General features: G+C 38.1%; 1 protein-coding gene across 1 annotated transcript in view; it reads left to right on the forward strand.

The window, feature by feature from the left end:
* Positions 1 to 22,563, forward strand: part of CPNE2 (copine 2) — a gene marked incomplete in the record, with an annotated part of 400,103 nt that overhangs the window by 288,916 nt on the left and 88,624 nt on the right. The window contains 1 exon segment of the mRNA XM_053700230.1: positions 12,345 to 12,404. Coding sequence (XP_053556205.1) covers positions 12,345 to 12,404 — 60 coding nt within the window.

Below are 22,563 nucleotides of genomic sequence, written 5' to 3' on the forward strand. Positions count from 1 at the left end.
GATCTGGCTCATTAACTTATTAACTTTGTGTCTCAGACACTGTGGCGAGTCTCTGAAGCAAGCCGCCTAATTAGAGAGCCGCCACTGAGTCTAATAGTCCCTCCAGACCTCTCCTACCCCCTGCCATCCGACCCTCACATCACCCTTCAAGTTTGTTGATTGGGGTTGGGGGCGAGCCGGGTCACGCCCACTTCACTGTCGGGTCTGGATACAAGGCTGAGCGCGGCCAATTCAAATTGTCATGAGCGAGTGGACTGGAGTCTGGACCGGACCGGTGATCGTAGGGTTTACAGGCTAAGCTGCAGAGGCTGATATAGGCTGCGCACGGATAGAGGCTGGGACAGAGGTTGGTACTGGGGCAGCAGGATCACTGCTGGGGGGAGTCAGGCAGACGTCTATGGGGACGCAATGCTAGTGAGCAGGGGCAGCTGCTTGTTTAGGGTCCCTGGGTTTTACTGTCATGAGGGCTGGGTGCTTGCAGTGCCCGGGGTTATGCGGCTGTGCGAATGCGTCTTTACTATAAAGTACATCAGTGGCAAGCAGTAAGCTGCAAAAAAAAAAAAATTGTAATATAAATTTTATTAGATATATTTTTAGTTTGGCTTTGCATTCCGGACTGGGGGGGGGCGCAATCACATGTGCGGTGGTGCCGGTGGAGAGGAGTTTGACTTAGTGGGGTCGGGTCAACTCTGCTGAGCTTTCATGATCTAAGACCAGACAGATCACATCAGGATGATCGTGCTGTGTAAAGACAACGGAAAAAGCCGGTAAGTGAGTGACATCACATGTCACATGTTCTGGCCTGAGCTGGTCTAGCATATAGCTAGGCAGATGGAGGTCATGCGCACACAGCAGTTAGAGGCAGCACTGCGGGGCATAGAAGAGTGGGGACATGTGGTCGAGGTTGCTTGCAGACGAGCAGGAAGCTGGAGGCAAGTAAGAATAACTAGCACTACGGGCAGGATAAGGCAGCGATCTGACTACACTGCTTCTGTCTGCAGCAGGGTCACAGGTTATAAATCTAAACAAGCTCCGGGCCGGGGAGGGGGAGAGAGAGGCTCAGTCGAAGTGAAAACAGTGAGTCTGAATAACACATGTGGCAATGGCATATACTTATGCCTGGAGATTTATCCAATAAAATATTTGTTTTATATATGTAATGTAGGTGTCTGAAAATAAAACAATTATTTTATTGAATAAATCTCCAGGAATAAGTATATGCAGATAATACAGCAAGTTATTCAAATAATTCAGACTGCTCACTGCTTTCACTGAGCCTGTCTCCCCCCCTCCCTCTCTCCCCCCTCCCTCTCTCCCGGAGTTTGTTAAGATTTATAACTCTGCCGTGTGTTTAAGTTCCCTTTAAAGAGACAGCACCCTTGTAGTTGTCATTCCATAAAACAAGCTTTTGGCAGCTGTGCAGTCATCTCTGATAGCCTAGGGGTTAAATGCAAGTGTAAAAGAATATGGTGAGCGCATATTACTAGAACAAAATGGGGTTTTTACCTTCCTGTAAATTATCTTCTAAAGAAAAGCCTGTTTATGTGTTTTAGTAACACCTCTTCATTGCCATTTCTGTATTTTAATCAGTGGCAATGAAGAGGTTAACAATTAAGCAAGTGCTACTTTGCGTTTTCAGAAACATGTCTGATATTCCACTTTATGTGACAAAATTGACATGCCAGGTTTTGTGTTAAATCTTGTTGATTCTTCATGCTAAGTTTTGTAAGTTTAATTGTGAGCAGATAAACTTCTTTTTTGAATTCTTAATTTAATAGCTGCCTTTATTCATCCAGCTGTTGTCTTCCCCAGAAACCAAAGTTGCCGTTGCTGTTATTTTTTTTTCATTGTTGATTTATCCTATGTATGTAATTATTTGTTGTTATCAAATACAATAAAAATAAAGTTACTGCACTGTCTAAACATATGAAAAGAAGGGTTGAATTAGTGGGCGTGATGTAAGTATGCAATGGGCGGGTTAGTGGGCGTGGCCTGGGTATGCAGTGGGCGGGGTCAGAAGTGGCGAGTAACATTTTTGGCCTGGCTAGTAGCTTAGGACCTGAAATTTTGAGCCCTGTATATATATATATATATATATATATAAAAATATATCTATCTTCCATGCACAACATGCACTCACTCCCCTCTCTTAGACGAGTTGCCCAGTTGACTCCTCAATTATATTCACATAAAACAAAGAATGCAGGAGGGCACTCACAGGACTATCTGATAATAAAAACTTTTTTCCTTTATTTGTATAAATCAAATAATTTACAAGTCGACGTTTTGGCTGATACAGACAGCCTTCTTCAAGACAATCTTAGCATGTAACGGGAACAGCTGCTCATGCCTCCATTCAGGATAGGAGTGTGTCACACACTCTGTATTAGCCGAAACGTCGACTTGTAAATGATTTGATTTATGCAAATAAAGGAAAACGTTTTTATCATCGGAAAGTCCTGCGAGTGCCCTCCTGCATAGTTTGTTTTATATATATATATATATATATATATATATATATATATATATATATATATATATATATATATAAATAAATAAATTATTTTTTTATTTTATATATATATATATATATATATATACACAGTATATATATATATATATATATATATATATATATATATATATATATATATATATATATATATATATATGAGCTGCAACAACTAATCGATAATAATCGATTATGAAAATAGTTGTCAACGAATCTCATAATCGATTAGTTGGTTTGCATTTAGTTGGTCTGTGCACAGCACCAGCTGCTTCTCTCCACTGAGCACATGGTATTGTGTTTTATGGTTATGCCCTTAGCTTAAAGGATGTCTACAGACATTTACTTTTCACTTTTTCCAGACAGTATAATTTTTTTATTTTTAAGTTTACAACTACTCCTGGTTTATGTGCAACCCAGAAATAATAGGAATCATCGTTTGGATGGTTTATATTAAATCAGGTGATTTGGGACTATGCTTTGCATGATATAGTGACGAGCTGGTTATTTACACTTAGCTCTAGATTGATGGGAGTTGTTATTTGAATTGATGTGGACTATTATCTGTTTGCACAATTATTAGCTGATTGTTTGCTATTGCTGATTATTTGTACTGTATAGATACATGTGTAAGGCTTTGTCCTGTTATTGATATATATAGTTATTAGCGCTTTTGACTTTTTTAGTTTTTTTATATATATTTTTAATTGTAATATGCACCAAATTCAACTTCTATAAGTATATATCTGGTATTTTAGAAGCACTAGATATTTTTTCCCTAACCTTATAGCTCGTTATTTACCAGTGTATATAGATACTCAAGATATTTTTATGTTAGAATGAATTCCAGACTTACTTTAAAGAGGCCCCTTGCCAAGGAGGAAAACCCTTTGCATTGGTGGAGAGTTAACAAGAATAAATATCCCACCTTAGTAAAATTGGCAAAACCCTACTTATGCATCTCAAGAACCTCAACACCATCTGAGCACCTCTTCTCTGCAGCAGGCAAAATAGCAAAAAGAAAGCCAGCCTCAGCCAGGAGCACATGGTCATGTTGTTATTTTTGCATTTGAATGCAAAGTTTCTGAAAGAGTGACTAACAGAATGTTATAAACAGTGATAGTCTACCTCTTTCTAGTTCTACCTCTTTTGAAACCGTTCTAAAACTAAGCTAGCAGGGGGTGTCAATCATCCCGATCGTATCTGATTGGGATGATTGCTATTCGTCACATCAGAGGTGACAGATGAGTTAAGAAGCAACTCATCCGCAGATGTTTCGCATGGAAACAGCTGGATCCGCAGTTTAGTAAATGGGCCCCTATGTCTGAAGTTTATATTTGTAACACTCAGTATGTGGATTTTATTTTAAACATCTGGAAATTTTTTATTTTTTTTATCTGATTAGTCGATTAATTGAAAAATATAATCAGCCGATTAATCGATTATGAAGATAATCGCTAGTTGCAGCCTATATATATATATATGTATAATATATATACACACACACAGTATATATATAAATATACCGTTTAAAACACAGTCCTTATAGCCTGCTAATTAAAGGCACTTTTCAGTGATGTTTTTTTTTTTCTAACACCCAACATCGCCTCACTGTAACCCCTTATAACTGCTTCATGCAGTTATCTTAAAAAAGAAAAAAATGATGTTCATATATATACACCGTATATATATATATATAATTTTTTTTTTATTTTTTTTTTCGAAATTAACTGTGCACTTTATTTTAGGGGGAAATTAGGGGACATTTTTTTCATTAACCAGAGATCTAATTCTTGGTTTTGGGTTTATGGTTCACCAAATCTTGTGGCATGTTTTCACCAGATATGTGTTATAGAATATGTGCATCATAATCTGTACACACCTTTCGTTCTAATGATCATGAAGTGTGGTCTGTGGTCAAGCAACATTTTTTACACCTCTGCCTGCTTTGTGTGTCCATCTTCCTGTCCAAGCCTCCATTTCTGACCTCATGTAGCTCAGTTAAGTATGTTATCTTTGCTAAAGATGTTATTTAAGATTGTTTTAGGGCTAGGGGTGTAATATTATTAGTTTTTGCAAGGTGGGCGTTTGCTGTCAGAGCTACTGACATCAGCAATGAGTCTGACTTCGGCAAATTTACAGTGTGCATGTGTTGGCAGCCTTTGCGCGTCTTCAGCCCTTCTACTTAGGTAGCCCTCTGTGATTAGACTTGTATAATGAGTCTTATGGAGGGTTGTGAAAGGTCTTGGATTTCAAGGTGAAATTAAAAGGAAATGAGACAAAATAGAAAACAAAAAGTATTTATAAAAATATTGTTCAGTCTGTAAATTGCTTACATTTTTTTTTTTGGGGGGGGGGTTCATATCCCTATATATCCCTACATATCCATATTAAAGAGAGAAACAACCTAAGCAATTCAAGCTTTAGTAGTTTGGGGTTCTCTAGGTTTCTCTGTCTAGAGATTTCTTCAGTGACGGATTCTTTGTTAGTGCTTCCTTGCCAAAAAATGCCTTATCCAACTAATAAGTTCTCTGGGCCTGAGTTATCTTTTTCTCTTGTGAAATGGGCCATTATAGTCCATCTCTAAAAATGGATCCCAGCAGATCCATTATTCTCATTGTATAAGACTGTCCCTTATGGTTAAGCAGACCCTTATTTTTCAATTTAGTTGTTCTGGAACAAAGACACAATTTTTTTGGCTCCAAAACTTTTGGGTCCAGTGCAGTGGTTTACATCAGTCATCAGTGTGTGATTAAAGGGACAGTTTACTGTAAAATGGTTTTTCCCTGAATGTGTTCTCCATGACTTGTTATACCAGCGGCAGCGTATAAAATGTATGAGTAATTGCTCTTTTGTGCTTCTTTTTGCAAAATAAATTTCTGGATTTGCTATTTGAAACCACAGCCCATCAAAATAGGCTTGGCTTACAGATAGATCAGATCTCTTTATCACTCAAATGCTTCCCTTTCTTATCTCTGCCTCTGTGCAATTGAAAGTAATAATGTTAGAGTTTTATCTCTTCCACCTCCCCCTGTGAGTGTAATTTATTCTGCTGGCTGTGTTTCTATAGTTTCTCAATAGCCTGTACCTAGGTATATAAACTTTCATTATAGGTACGGTTACTACAGTCTAAATCAGCTATTTCAAATGCCAATATATAGTCTAAAGAGCTATTTGGAAACAATTTAATACAATCCAGAAGGTAAAATTGATCATTGGGAACACACTAACTCTTTCGTGACTGGGTTAAAGTGTCTACATCGGAACAACTGTTCCGATTTAGACAAATTGAACCAACGCGATCGTGCACACGATCGCAAGATTTCAATAATTGGATCGCGTCTGGGGGGCTACAACCCTAGGAAAGCCCTCCAGACTGCGATCAAATCCTGGAAGCACAGAAGGCTTCAGGACAGCCGTTGGCTATGACGTTCTATTCCATCATAACGGCTCTAAAGCCCAGTGTAATTATGACAGAATAGAACGGCATTAAAAGGTTAAAGGAGAGAAAGTTTTTGGGTAAACTGTCCCTTTAAGGAGCTTGCTTGCATCTTTAGGTATTTTGAGATCAGCCTCAGGGCAAACTCAGTAAATCAAGCACATTTAAGTTACCAGTCAATTCTTACAGGGGAATAATGTGGTGATTTAGATGGTTTTCTGGAAATATCACATAAGTGAGAAAGTCTGGAAATAAAGGACCTGCCTGATATATATCTTTTTTTTATATAACAACCAGAAATACACAGAAGCACTAAAATCTTCTTTTTTGAATGAGTAATAAATAAATCTACTATAAGTAATGTAAATATACACTGAAAACTATAACAGTCTTACTTTGGTATAGTAGTAGTAGAAAAAGTTTCAATCAGTCCAATAGGGTCAATGATCCAATGTGGATAAATAGTATATATTTCTTTAAGAGGTCTCGTAAAACACACTCCAGCAGCCTAAGAAATGCAGTTCACAGGGGGTAGGCTGTTTGTTCCACAGCCAGCAGAGTATCAAAAGCAGCAGGATCTAGAGCGCAAAGGATAAAACCACAGCATAGTGTGAGATCCGATAAACAATTGATTACATACACACAATTCAAACTACTCACAAGATTCCCAAGTTAAAACAGCATATCACAAGTCAATACTTGTAGCAGTATAACAAGGAGGGTTGCTGCGTTCAAACCGTGATCAATGTTGTTAGTCAAACCGGCGTGTGACGTCACCACCCGGTCTCCTTTGATACGCTGTTAGCAGCACACCTCCTACTGGAAACGTCACTCAGTGTCCACACATCCACAAGCCTCAACGCGTTTCTCTGCCTCCTCTGGCGGCTTTCTCAAGAGTACTGGATGTGGAACACAAACTAGGATTTATACTAATGAAGGTATACTGCCATCTATTGTCCATATAGGTGATAACAAGTCCATAATTCATAATAATGCCTAGGGATAGCATTATATTACACTGCTAAACTGTAAAAATAAACAAAAATCAATTTGATCCAATGTTAAAATAAATAAAAAGCAGTAGTGCAATAAATACATATATATTATATAAAACATTCAATACTAATAAAAATCTATTATATTCCATAATGTTAAAATATATCTGGAAGTACCCATATATTGTAATATTTAATATTCACTTATCTTTGCAATTCATAAACATTCTAGTGCTTACACATTATAATTACAAGATGAATACTAAAATATTAAGATATTAAGAGTATACATATAAGAACCAAAATGTATATAAAAATATATAAACACAACCACATAAATAATTATACACATTAATCAATATCTAAAACCTTCCATCATATCTTAAAAAATTATGCTAAAAGAATTAAATACGCTACACTTAAAAATACATAGTTAAAATTTTTAAAAAAATATTCTTATATAAATAGATGATTCACTATACCTCTAACTATATAAAAGCTGTGATATCAATATCTACATTCAAACCTTTTGGACTTAGGGTCCCTAATTTATGTATCCAAAAGTCTCCCTCTTTCTAAGGGTTAATAACCGATCTCCTCCCCTAGAATCTTTGGGTACAATTTCTATCCCTTTGATAGTGAGACCAGACGGATCACAATTATGTGTTTCAGAAAAATGTTTGGGGACACTATGTTTTAGAAGTGTTTTTTTAATATTAGCTACATGTTCACTAAATCTCTTAGATAGGTGTCTTTTGGTGCGACCCACATATTGTAGGCCACACCCACACTGTAACAGATATACTACATAGATGCTTTTACATGTAATAACATTTCTAATCTTAAATTCTTGTCCTGTTGTTTTTTATACTATTACTGATCTCCATGGGTCAATACTTTTACACATCGGACTTCATGATTTATTACATTTATATGTTCCGTTCAATTTCAAAAAGTTATGATTCTGAGTATTGGAATTTTTATTTAATGTACTGTTGTCCCTCAATTTACTTGGAGCCAATACATTCTTCAAATTTGTATTCTTTTTATAGATAAAATTAGGTCTATTGTCAAGTACCTTGTTAAGTAATGGGTCACTCATAAGTACTGGCTAATATTTATTAAGGACCCCTTTTACTTTACCCACCCCCTCCCCATATTGAGTTACAAACTTAACTGTAGGTAGATTTTTATTCACATTTCCATCAACTTTCTTATTTATTAATAGTGTATCCCTATCATTTGATTCAACAGAGATCATAGTTTTCAGCAGATCTGATTCGTTGTAACATTTAGAGAGAAACTTATTTTTCAAAACATCAGCTTCCTGTTTATAATCATTTACTTTGTAATGTCCACTTTTTGCATGAAGTAAACCATTACTGTCCACATCTTTTCTGTAGTTTTTTTGTTTGTTTGTTTGTTTTTTTTTAATTTTTATTGAGGACATTACATATAGTATACAATTACATTGCAAATACAGTATACAATCATGCAAATATTGACATCATATTTAATAAACCTGTAAATAAAGATATTCATTCCTCATTTATTTTCTCCCTTAGATGAGGTTGGACACTCTTGGTCCAGTAATAACAGTATGAAAAAACACAAGGGGTTTACATTAAACTAGGTGCACATAGATATAACAGACAAACATAGAATTTTGCATCAGAAAATAAAGAGGGTTGTTATGCTAGCATAACAAATAAAACCATAATGAGTATATAGATGCAAAGTACCAGGACTGATTAATTAGAGTTGAATATGACCACACATATACCATGCTATGCAAATACATTATAGACGAGTGCCAAATATGTAAAAATGTCCAGTAATCCAGAGTTACACCTACAACATCATATATAACATATCCTTATAAATTATGTAAAGACAATATCTACCCCAGATAAACTGAACCCCATCCTCCCGCCGTCTCGGCCGCCGACAGCGCAAGGAGGGGCCAGACATCAAGGCACAATGTGTGCAGAGCATGTTTGAACTATAGATATACCATCCAAAAGTTTTTCATTTTGTGAGAATATAATTGGAGGCTTCTGGAGTTTTCATGATCACATGGCATGTATTGTAGCCTAATTAAAGTAAGAATTCTCGCCTTGCTGTTACAGTGGTTAACTGTGTTTTAACTAACTATTTATAATTATACAGACAAAAACATCTTGTTAGCATAAACATTCTCCCTATTTCCTTAGTTGCTAGTGTATATATATACCGTATTAAAACAAAACGTTTTCAACATGCAAGAATCTGGCATTAAAGCAATATGAGAAACCTTTTTATGCCTGTCTAAACATTCTACAATGCCTAAAGATTACCGTCCTTCAGGGATTTTTAGCCCATGATACCAAACTTTGAAGCAAAATATTTTTGACAATTTCAGGAGCCAAAAATGTAGGACAGAGTTCTAAGTAACATTGATTCCGTGGCCTCCCAGGATCCCTCCCCATAATCCCGGGACAGCCGTTCTGAACCCAGTCCTTGTCTAGTTTTTAAACTTTTAGTGCCGCTCCATCACGGACCCCCAAGTGAGGTAAATCATGAGATGTTCCATTTATAGCCTTAATGATGTTAGCGTTGTTATCAAAGACTATTTGTTTTTCCATGGGCGGTTTCGAGGCGAGCGCTGTTTTAATCTGGTAGCTAGCAAGTGTTTTCTCCATGTCGGTTATTGATGAAAAAAAGAAAGTCTCTTGCTTGCTTTCCCCGTTCGCACTCCCTTTTAAGGGACCGTTATCCTTTTTTGCTGGCAGCTGGTATGTGATCGGCTCTGGTAGATCCTCAGCCAGCAATACTTCATTATGCCCGGCCCCTCCGGGCCCCAGGGACAGGCCGGACCCCCATGTCGCAGGTAGATTTATTCTCGGCACCTCCGTTGCGGCAGGCAGTACTCTACTCATAAGAAGCTGGAGTTCATGTACCGAAGGTGCTCTGTCTATCAAAGGCTGAAAAATCCTCTCCAGTCTGAGAAAGACAGAGTCAAGCGTAGTGAAAGAGCCTTTATCCCCTATGCCAGCTGTTAGGGAAGCCACCATACCGGTCTACATGTTTTTCCACTCGGTAAGCTAAAGTGTAGTTTAGAAAAGGCGGTGAACACTATAGATAGTTGAGGACATCAGGTTAGGCTTAAATATGCATTCAGTCCTGGTACAGCACCCCAGAATACCGGGGGGGGGGGGGCACTGCCTGTGTAGGTTACCACTGCTACAGGCCTCAATTGTCCAATTCCGGCCCTAGGGTCATAAATACAGCAAAGCTTTTCCAATTTTATTGTATATTGTTTAGATGCCCTGCTATTGTCGAGTTGGAGTCAAATGCTGTAATTGTGGAGCTTTATACAGCGGATTAAAGGCCACTCTCCCGGAGCTCATGAAAAGTGCGACTAAACCGAGTCGCTGTTTGAACACGCCCCCCTTTTCTGTAGTTTTTAGTAAGAATTTCATTATTTTCTATAAAGATGTTTAGATCAAGAAATTCAATACTGTGAGTCTGAATGTTACTAACCAATTTTATATTACACTTATTGGAGTTTAGATATTCTATAAATCTTTCTGCTTCAATTACAGAACTGTCCCAAATCATGAACACATCATCAATGAAGTGTTTGTAGAAAATTAGCTGGTTTCTAAAGATGTTATTATCATTCCAAATTCAAACAGCCTCATAAATAGATTTGCGTATGATGGGGCAAATTTTGTCCCCATCGCTGTACCGCATTTTTGATGGTAATAGTTTTTTTCAAATAAAAAATAATTGTGTTCTAGAACATATCTAATGCATTTTTCAAAAAATAATATCTGTTTATTGGGAAATGTATCTTTCTTGTATAAAAAGTATTTACACGCCTCTACACCTAAATCGTGCGGAATTATAGTGTAGAGCGATGTAACATCACTTGTAATTAAATGCATTCCTTCCCTCCACCTAACATTCTTTAATTCATGTATTTGATGTATACTATCTCTCAAGTTGGATCTTAATTCAAAGACGAGAGGATTAAGAAAATAGTCTATATAGCTAGAGAGATTTGCAGTAAGAGAATCAATCCCTGACACTATGGGTCTACCAGGTGGATTATCCAGGGATTTATGGATTTTAGGTAGATGATACATGATCGCTATTTTTTGTGCTCTTGATATAGGAATTTAAATTCATCAATAGTTATAACATTTTCATTAAGTCCCATATTTAATATAATGTAAGACACCAGAAGTCCTTGCTTTGCTGTTCATTACTGTCTGGATACCGTTAGGAAACTGAGTGGATATATATATATATATATATATATAGAGAGAGAGAGAGAGAGAGTCAAAAATATTCTGCAAGGTTTCTACTTTCTTTACTTTCTTCATGGAATGGACAAAACTATTTACAAAGACCTGAAAGTGATTTTCGTTAAAATATTAAGGATAATACATTTCACTAACTTTAGGAATATTTAAATTATTTGTATGTTTAACAGTAAATATTTATTTGTAATGAGTGTTTTATCTGATTTGTGAAGTGCAGAAAAAAATTCTCTTCATTCTTGGGGTCGATTTATCATGCTACGGCGTACAGGGGCATACATACAAGCCCTTGTCCTCCCCAGCTCGCCTCTGACAGGCTGAATTCCGCTGCCAGAATTCAGCATTGCACACGAACGCAATTTTACATAAATACGTACTACAGGTTCTCTTGTGAGAACCTGCAGTCATAGGGGGGTGAAGGCTGGCGAAGCCTTTGATAAATCGACCCCAATAAGAGATGTTATGTTATAGATCTGTACTGCCTGCTCCTTATACATCAGGTTAGTTCAATTTAAATCTGAGATATATACTTACTTGGTTATATATAAAGGTTTGTTTAGTGTGTGGTGTATCAAGTCTCCGTCTCTTATAAGCAGCTCTTAGCAGACAGCTGTGTATCATTTTTACTTTATGTGAAGCAATTCCATAAAGGATGTTATGGTCAAATTAAACCACAAGATGACATCACACATTAAACTTAGCATCAAGTCAAAGAGCTTAAAATAATTTCTGCTATTAAGAGGAGACAGTAAGTTGGGGACGCGAAAGGCTCTGCTATAAAGACTTATTAAAAATCCTTTTAACAGAAAAATATTGGATCGTTTTACTTGTCTATTTATAACTAATATGTTTAATCAAACAAGGTTGACATGTTTCTTTAATATTTTATGTTTGACTTGGGATCTCACTGTTTTTCACATAACACTGGAGAATTAATCAGTTACTTATTCCAGTTAAACAGAGACATTTAGTACTTAATGTTTAATTAGAATCACTCTCATATTTAATACTAAAGAGATTACAATTGTAAGGCCATACATTTAACGCAATACAACTTACGTTTGCTCTTCAAATGTCCTCCCTTTGTTTTTCAGATTACAAGAGATTACTCGTTTCTTGACTACATATTGGGAGGATGTCAGTTAATGTTTACAGTAAGTGCTGTGTCTTATATTACCAGGGTAGAATTCAGTCTATTCTAAGAAGAGTTCAACATATTGAACCTTTTGAGACTGGGGAAGTCGCTGGAGCATAAAGTAATAAATCCAATGACATCAACAGTAACTATTTTATAGTTTACTTTATAGTTCACTTTTGGCAGCAGTGGTGCATTTAAGGTTCATGCATCCCTAGATTTAAATACATTGCTGCACCCCTATAGGTTTTTACCACTAAATTCTAAACCGTTATTGTTGGTTTTCCATGTATTAAACCACCTACCAGTAGTTCTTGTATACAGATTTACTCTCAATTCCATGCAAACAAATACATTTTCTTGCAAACAACTGTTCTTGCTCATTTTCCTAAACACTCAATTATACAAGCACACAGATGGTAGGTGATTTACATACACCCAGTGTTCCACACTCATTAGACACTGATCTGCACACAAAGACAATGCACTTAATCTGAATCTTAAATGAGCAATAGATTTTTTTAATCAAAATTCTTTTATTTGTCAGTCTCCTGTATCATGTGACAGCCATCAGCCAATAACAGACTCCTACACATATACACAGTGCACTCTTGCACAGGCTCAGTCGGAGCTGGTGCCTCATAAAGTGTGCATATATAAAGAATGTGTGCATTTTAATAATGGGAGTAAATAGGAAATTATCTTAAAACTAGAGGCTATCCAAACTGGGTCTGTTTTCTCTAGAAAAAATGTGCTTGAGAGGTGACATGATTACTTTATATAAATATATTTAAGGCCCATATACAGAGATGGCAGAAGCTCTGTTTATTCCAAGAAAATTGTTTGTGACAAGAGGTCACAATTTGAGGTTGGATGAAAGGAGATTTAATTTCCTGCAATGGAAACGTTTTTTTCACTGTAAGAGCAATAATTTTGTGGAAGTCATTACCAAAGGAGGTAGTGAATACCAATACCCTAGATACATTTAAAATGGTTTGGATACATTTCTGGCTAGAAACAAAATTCATAGATGTAATTGCTTGTATTAAATCGGTCACCTTTTAGTGGGATTAATTTAAGCTCAACTGGAGCTTTTTTGTGAGTATATCAGATTTGTATAGGTTGAACTTGATGGACTTAGGTCTTTTTTCAACCTCATCTACTATGTATATTACTATGTTAAACTGTATGTTCTATCTGAATCATTAAAGTTTAATTTTGACTTTAGTGTCCTTTTAATTTAAGCATTTATGCACACATACATGTATATTCATATACAAACAGACCCATACATTTTGACACTTGTGCATGCATACTCACATACATGCATTTGCAAAACAGCAGGTATATCAGGGCAGCATGTATATATATTCTACTACCTAGGGAACAAAGCATCTTTGGCCGCTACTTACTTGGATTCGATTTTTCTCTTCTTGCATTTCTGGAATCAGAACAACTATTTTGTCTTATTTATATTGGCCTGCTCTCAAAGCTATGCCTGGAATAGGGGAAAGAGAGATGAGGGACATGGAACAGTATCTAGAGGGCTAGACAAGATGGCTGTGACCAGGGTGCACAGCATATCACACACACACACTATGTGATGTCAGCTCACCTAAACTCCTCCTAAAATACAGAAACAGTGAGCAGGGTCACAGATTCCTCATTTTGTTACCTATCTGCTCATGGCCATTGCATAGTCTGCCTGTCAGTAAGTATGGTCCAACTGACAAGTACTGAAAATGCCCTATATACAAGTAAAAGAAGTCAACTACATGTCCGTAACCCTGAAATAAATAAAGTTGCAGTTATTGAATCCTGGTCAACTAATGAATTACTACAAGGTCATAGTAAAGACAAGATCATATATCTTGCTTAAATATTGTTTCTTGAAACATTTTGCATATAAGGTCTGATTCATATATTTTTTCCCTCAGAACATAATGATAGGTATTTAACAGTAAGCAGAAAAAAACATATTTTTCTAAACAGACTTGTGGAGGCATTTTCATTTCCACTGGTACAATTGTGAGAGATTTTGCTGTCAGTCAGTGAAAAAGTATATAATATTTCAGTGAACAACATGCATTTGCTGCCAGTGTAAATTTTTTCCTAATTTTTTTTTTTATTCTATTTGTTTCATGCACGTCTTTAATGTACATGATGAATAAAAACCCATACCTCTTAAGTAGTTTACTGACTATCAAGTTAGTATAATCTCCTACTAGGCATTCACATTAACCTTATTACTGGCCAACGATCAACCTAGTAGGATCCTTCATTTTCATCTCATTAACCCCTTCTTTACTCCTTTAGATTGTAAATTGCAACAAGAATGATGCTCAGCTTCCTCACTAAATATATATACATATTTTAATTACATAGTACCTGTTTATAAATACATGATACTCATTTCGTCAGTAATGTCGGGTTTATCGTGGCTGTTTGCGCACGTTGGAAGGAGCACTTATATTAAAAGTTGAAAGTAAATGTGAACACGTGAGCACAATCGTGATTTACACTAGAATGAATACTGTGACCTCAGAGCTCTGGTTAACTGTTTTGCGAAACAAAGAAAGTCACAAAACACATGAAAAATACATTAAAAAGTACAGTTACACTCATAATAACACTAATAAAAATTATTTAAAAAAAATATTGCAAAGTTATGAGGGCTCAGGTGTTAGAAAAAGAAAGACAGGCAAAGGGCTTTAACATAGAGATACATACATATACATCGCTAAATATGTATAAAGCATGATAGGAAGTGGAGGTGAGCGCCAAATAGGCTGAGGATAGGGAAGGGAGCGCCAATTAGGCTGAGATTAAATAAGGTAGTAAATTAGTTGCAGAGATGTTAGATAATGTAGTAAAATGATAGTTGAAATATTAAATTTATTCCACACAGTGGTTTAAAATAATCATAGGACAATATACAGTGGTGGTAACTCATGGATCCATGTTACAATAACAATAAAATAACAATACAATTACAATACAATATAATGGATTAAAAACAAAAAATGAAAAATAAGCTGATAGATTTTATAAAACTGATGATAAAGGGATGGCCTCATAGGCCGAGTGCTCTATTGTGGAAAGTGCACCTTGGTTAAGTCCAGAATGTATTAGATGCTCCTAGTGGTTGTATATGGTTGGTATTTAATCCAAAAAGAACGAAAAAGGTGACAAAAATATATGGTGTTTTAGTCAGTGTCCAACTTCAAAGGATCAAAAAAATCAGAAAAAATCAAAAAGTAAAAAATCAAAAAGTATATCCAGTGTTTGAAATAAGGTGAAAAAATGTGAAAAAATGTAAAAAAGTTAAAAAATAGGAAAAAATGTGCTCACTCGATGTTATAAAACAATAATACAAAAAGTGAAATTCCTCCAAAAGATGTGTAGCAATATAAATAGTATCAGAAGTAAATCCAAAGTGTCCAATGTGATGTTGGTGGTTTCAGTGCAAATAGATCAGTGGCTCAGTGTTGATGCGATGTAAACAAAACAGAATAGGTTATACTATAAAAACCTAAAAAGACAAACAATACTATAATATATGCAAACTGTTCAGTAGATATATCAGTAATATGCTTACTCAGATCAGTCAACGCGTTTCGGCCATGTACCTCTGGCCTTTATCAAGACTCAAAGTCTTGATAAAGGCCAGAGGTACATGGCCGAAACGCGTCGACTGAAACTTTTTGATTTTTTTACTTTTTGATTTTTTTCTGATTTTTTTTGATCCTTTGAAGTTGGACACTGACTAAAACACCATATATTTTTGTCACCTTTTTCGTTCTTTTTGGATTAAATACCAACCATATACAACCACTAGGAGCATCTAATACATTCTGGACTTAACCAAGGTGCACTTTCCACAATACAGCACTCGGCCTATGAGGCCATCCCTTTATCATCAGTTTTATAAAATCTATCAGCTTATTTTTCATTTTTTGTTTTTAATCCATTATATTTTATTGTAATTTTATTGTTATTTTATTGTTATTGTAACATGGATCCATGAGTTACCACCACTGTATATTGTCCTATGATTATTTTAAACCACTGTGTGGAATAAATTTAATATTTTAACCATCATTTTACTACATTATCTAACATCTCTGCAACTAATTTACTACCTTATTTAATCTCAGCCTAATTGGCGCTCCCTTCCCTATCCTCAGCCTATTTGGCGCTCACCTCCACTTCCTATCGATTTTTCTATACACTGGGCACACTAGGGTACCCACTGAGGAGAGCTAGAGGTATCCCCTATCCCTTTTCCCAATCTGTTTTTTGCGCAGGATATACATCCTATTTCTTCTGTTATGTGTGATCAGTCCACGGGTCATCATTACTTCTGGGATATTATCTGCTCCCCTACAGGAAGTGCAAGAGGATTCACCCAGCAGAGTTGCTATATAGCTCCTCCCCTCTACGTCACCCCCAGTCATTCTCTTGCACCCAAAGACTAGATAGGAGGTGTGAGAGGACTATGGTGATTATACTTAGTTTTTATAACTTCAATCAAAAGTTTGTTATTTTACAATAGCACCGGAGCGTGTTATTACTTCTCTGGCAGAGTTTGAAGAAGAATCTACCAGAGTTTTTCTTATGATTTTAACCGGAGTAGTTAAGATCATATTGCTGTTTCTCGGCCATCTGAGGGAGGTAAAAGCTTCAGATCAGGGGACAGCGGGCAGTTGAATCTGCATTGAGGTATGTAGCAGTTTTTATTTTCTGAATGGAATTGATGAGAAAATCCTGCCATACCGTTATAATGACATGTATGTATACTCTACACTTCAGTATTCTGGGGATGGTATTTCACCGGAATTACTCTGTAAAAGTACATTAAACCTTTTAATAGGTATTTAATCCATGTTAAACGTTTTTGCTGGAATGTAGAATCGTTTGCATTTCTGAGGTACTGAGTGAATAAATATTTGGGCATTATTTTTCCACTTGGCAGTTTGCTTGTTTTGATTATGACAGTTTCGTTTCTCTCTCACTGCTGTGTGTGGGGGGAGGGGCCGTTTTTGGCGCTCTTTGCTACGCATCAAAAATTTCCAGTCAGTTACTCTTGTATTTTCTGCATGATCTGGTTCATCTCTAACAGAACTCAGGGGTCTTCAAACTTCTTTGAAGGGAGGTAGATTCTCTCAGCAGAGCTGTGAGACTTATGTAGTGACTGTGTTTTAAAACGTTGCTCTGTGATTTTTATGTTTAAAATTTAATTAGTGTTTCTTTACTAATGGGAACAAACCTTTGCTAACAAGTTGTGTTGTTTTTAAAGAGTGATGCTATAACTGTTTTTTCAGTTCATTATTTCAACTGTCATTTAATCGTTTAGTGCTTCTTTGAGGCACAGTACGTTTTTTGTTAAATAAGATTGTAACCAAGTTGCATGTTTATTGCTAGTGTGTTAAACATGTCTGATTCAGAGGAAGATACCTGTGTCATTTGTTCCAATGCCAAGGTGGAGCCCAATAGAAATTTATGTACTAACTGTATTGATGCTACTTTAAATAAAAGCCAATCTGTACAAATTGAACAAATTTCACCAAACAGCGAGGGGAGAGTTATGCCGTCTAACTCGCCTCACGTGTCAGTACCTGCGTCTCCCGCCCGGGAGGTGCGTGATATTATGGCGCCTGGTACATCTGGGCAGCCATTACAAATAACATTACAAGATATGGCTACTGTTATGACTGAAGTTTTGGCTAAGTTACCAGAACTAAGAGGCAAGCGTGATCACTCTGGGGTGAGAACAGAGTGCGCTGATAATTCTAGGGCCATGTCTGATACTGCGTCACAGCTTGCAGAGCATGAGGACGGAGAGCTTCATTCTGTAGGTGACGGTTCTGATCCAAGCAGATTGGATTCAGATATTTCAAATTTTAAATTTAAATTGGAAAACCTCCGTGTATTACTAGGGGAGGTCTTAGCGGCTCTTAACGATTGTAACACTGTTGCAATACCAGAGAAAATGTGTAGGTTGGATAAATACTTTGCGGTACCGGCGAGTACTGACGTTTTTCCTATACCTAAGAGATTAACTGAAATTGTTACTAAGGAGTGGGATAGACCCGGTGTGCCGTTCTCACCCCCTCCAATATTTAGAAAGATGTTTCCAATAGACGCCACCACACGGGACTTATGGCAAACGGTCCCTAAGGTGGAGGGAGCAGTTTCTACTTTAGCTAAGCGCACCACTATCCCGGTGGAGGATAGCTGTGCTTTTTCAGATCCTATGGATAAAAAATTAGAGGGTTACCTTAAGAAAATGTTTGTTCAACAAGGTTTTATATTGCAACCCCTTGCATGCATCGCGCCGATTACGGCTGCGGCAGCATTTTGGATTGAGTCTCTGGAAGAGAACCTTAGTTCCGCTACGCTGGACGACATTACGGACAGGCTTAGAGTCCTTAAACTAGCTAATTCATTCATTTCGGAGGCCGTAGTACATTTAAGCAAACTTACGGCTAAGAATTCAGGATTCGCCATTCAGGCACGTAGGGCGCTGTGGCTAAAATCCTGGTCGGCTGATGTAACTTCTAAGTCCAAATTACTTAATATACCTTTCAAGGGGCAAACTTTATTTGGGCCCGGTTTGAAAGAAATTATCGCTGACATTACAGGAGGTAAGGGCCACGCTCTACCTCAAGACAAAGCCAAAGCTAAGGCTAGACAGTCTATTTTTCGTCCCTTTCGGAATTTCAAAGCAGGTGCAGCATCAACTTCCACTGCACCAAAACAGGAAGGAGCTGTTGCTCGTTACAGACAAGGCTGGAAACCTAACCAGTCCTGGAATAAGGGCAAGCAGGCCAGAAAACCTGCTGCTGCCCCTAAGACAGCATGAACCGAGGGCCCCCGATCCGGGACCGGATCTAGTGGGGGGCAGACTCTCTCTCTTCGCCCAGGCTTGGGCAAGAGATGTCCAGGATCCCTGGGCGCTAGAGATCATATCTCAGGGATACCTTCTAGACTTCAAATTATCTCCCCCAAGAGGGAGATTTCATCTGTCAAGGTTGTCAACAAACCAAATAAAGAAAGACGCGTTTCTACGCTGTGTACAAGATCTATTATTAATGGGAGTGATCCATCCGGTTCCGCGGTCGGAACAAGGACAAGGGTTTTACTCAAACCTGTTTGTGGTTCCCAAAAAAGAGGGAACTTTCAGGCCAATCTTGGATTTAAAGATCCTAAACAAATTCCTAAGAGTTCCATCGTTCAAAATGGAAACTATTCGGACAATCTTACCCATGATCCAAAAGGGTCAATACATGACCACAGTGGATTTAAAGGATGCTTACCTTCACATACCGATTCACAAAGATCATTACCGGTATCTAAGGTTTGCCTTTTTAGACAGGCATTACCAGTTTGTAGCCCTTCCATTCGGATTGGCTACGGCTCCAAGAATCTTCACAAAGGTTCTGGGTGCCCTTCTAGCGGTTCTGAGACCGCGAGGAATTTCGGTAGCTCCGTACCTAGACGACATTCTGATACAAGCTTCAAGCTTTCAAACTGCCAAGTCTCATACAGAGTTAGTTCTGGCATTTCTAAGGTCGCATGGATGGAAAGTGAACGAAAAGAAGAGTTCTCTCTTGCCTCTCACAAGAGTTCCATTCTTGGGGACTCTTATAGATTCTGTAGAAATGAAGATTTATCTGACAGAAGACAGATTAACAAAGCTTCTAAATGTATGCCGTGTCCTTCATTCCATTCAACTCCCGTCAGTAGCTCAATGCATGGAGGTGATCGGCTTAATGGTAGCAGCAATGGACATAGTACCCTTTGCACGCCTACATCTCAGACCGCTGCAATTGTGCATGCTGAGTCAGTGGAATGGGGATTACTCAGATTTGTCCCCCACTCTGAATCTGGATCAAGAGACCAGAAACTCTCTTCTATGGTGGCTTTCTCGGCCACATCTGTCCAGGGGGATGCCGTTCAGCAGGCCGGACTGGACAATCGTAACAACAGACGCCAGCCTTCTAGGTTGGGGCGCTGTCTGGAATTCTCTGAAGGCTCAGGGACAATGGAGTCAGGAGGAAAGTCTCCTGCCAATAAACATTCTGGAATTGAGAGCAGTTCTCAATGCCCTTCTAGCTTGGCCCCAGTTAAAGACTCGGGGGTTCATCAGGTTTCAGTCGGACAACATCACGACTGTAGCTTACATCAACCATCAGGGAGGGACAAGAAGCTCCCTAGCAATGATAGAAGTATCAAAGATAATTCGCTGGGCAGAGTCTCACTCTTGCCACCTGTCAGCAATCCACATCCCGGGAGTGGAGAACTGGGAGGCGGATTTCTTGAGTCGCCAGACTCTTCATCCGGGGGAGTGGGAACTTCATCCGGAGGTCTTTGCCCAAATACTTCGACGTTGGGGCAAACCAGAGATAGATCTCATGGCGTCTCGCCAGAACGCCAAACTTCCTCGCTACGGATCCAGATCCAGGGATCCGGGAGCGGTTCTGATAGATGCTTTGACAGCACCTTGGAACTTCAGGATGGCTTATGTGTTTCCACCCTTCCCGCTGCTTCCTCGATTGATTGCCAAAATCAAACAGGAGAGAGCATCAGTGATTCTAATAGCGCCTGCATGGCCGCGCAGGACCTGGTATGCAGATCTAGTGGACATGTCATCCTGTCCGCCTTGGTCTCTACCTCTAAGACAGGACCTTCTGATTCAGGGTCCATTCAAACATCAAAGTCTAACTTCTCTGAAGCTGACTGCTTGGAAATTGAACGCTTGATTTTATCAAAACGTGGTTTTTCTGAGTCGGTTATTGATACCCTGATACAGGCTAGGAAGCCTGTTACCAGAAAGATTTACCATAAAATATGGCGTAAATACCTATACTGGTGTGAATCCAAAGATTACTCCTGGAGTAAGGTTAGGATTCCTAGGATATTGTCTTTTCTACAAGAAGGTTTAGAAAAGGGTTTATCGGCTAGCTCATTAAAGGGACAGATCTCAGCTCTGTCCATCTTGTTACTCAGGCGTCTGTCAGAAAATTCAGACATCCAGGCCTTTTGTCAGGCTTTAGCTAGGATCAAGCCTGTGTTTAAAACTGTTGCTCCGCCATGGAGTTTAAACTTAGTTCTTAACGTTTTACAGGGTGTTCCGTTTGAACCCCTTCATTCCATTGATATAAAATTGTTATCTTGGAAAGTTCTATTTTTAATGGCTATTTCCTCGGCTCGAAGAGTCTCTGAGTTATCAGCCCTACATTGTGATTCTCCTTATCTGATCTTTCACTCAGACAAGGTAGTTCTGCGTACTAAACCTGGGTTCTTACCTAAGGTTGTTTCTAACAGGAATATCAATCAAGAGATTGTTGTTCCATCCTTGTGTCCAAATCCTTCTTCAAAGAAGGAACGTCTTCTACACAATCTGGATGTAGTTCGTGCCCTCAAGTTCTACTTGCAGGCAACTAAAGATTTTCGCCAAACTTCTTCCCTGTTTGTCGTTTATTCTGGACAGAGGAGAGGTCAAAAAGCTTCTGCTACCTCTCTCTCTTTTTGGCTTCGTAGCATAATACGTTTAGCCTATGAGACTGCTGGACAGCAGCCTCCTGAAAGAATTACAGCTCATTCCACTAGAGCTGTGGCTTCCACTTGGGCCTTTAAGAATGAGGCCTCTGTTGAACAGATTTGCAAGGCTGCAACTTGGTCTTCGCTTCATACTTTTTCCAAATTTTACAAATTTGACACTTTTGCTTCTTCGGAGGCTATTTTTGGGAGAAAGGTTCTTCAGGCAGTGGTTCCTTCTGTATAATGAGCCTGCCTATCCCTCCCGTCATCCGTGTACTTTTGCTTTGGTATTGGTATCCCAGAAGTAATGATGACCCGTGGACTGATCACACATAACAGAAGAAAACATAATTTATGCTTACCTGATAAATTCCTTTCTTCTGTTGTGTGATCAGTCCACGGCCCGCCCTGTTTTTTAAGGCAGGTAAATATTTTTTAAATTATAATTCAGTCACCACTACACCCTTGGCTTCTCCTTTCTCGTTGGTCTTTGGTCGAATGACTGGAGGTGACGTAGAGGGGAGGAGCTATATAGCAACTCTGCTGGGTGAATCCTCTTGCACTTCCTGTAGGGGAGCAGATAATATCCCAGAAGTAATGATGACCCGTGGACTGATCACACAACAGAAGAA

The sequence above is a fragment of the Bombina bombina genome, chromosome 1, assembly GCF_027579735.1.
Source record: "Bombina bombina isolate aBomBom1 chromosome 1, aBomBom1.pri, whole genome shotgun sequence".
NCBI lineage: Eukaryota > Metazoa > Chordata > Amphibia > Anura > Bombinatoridae > Bombina > Bombina bombina.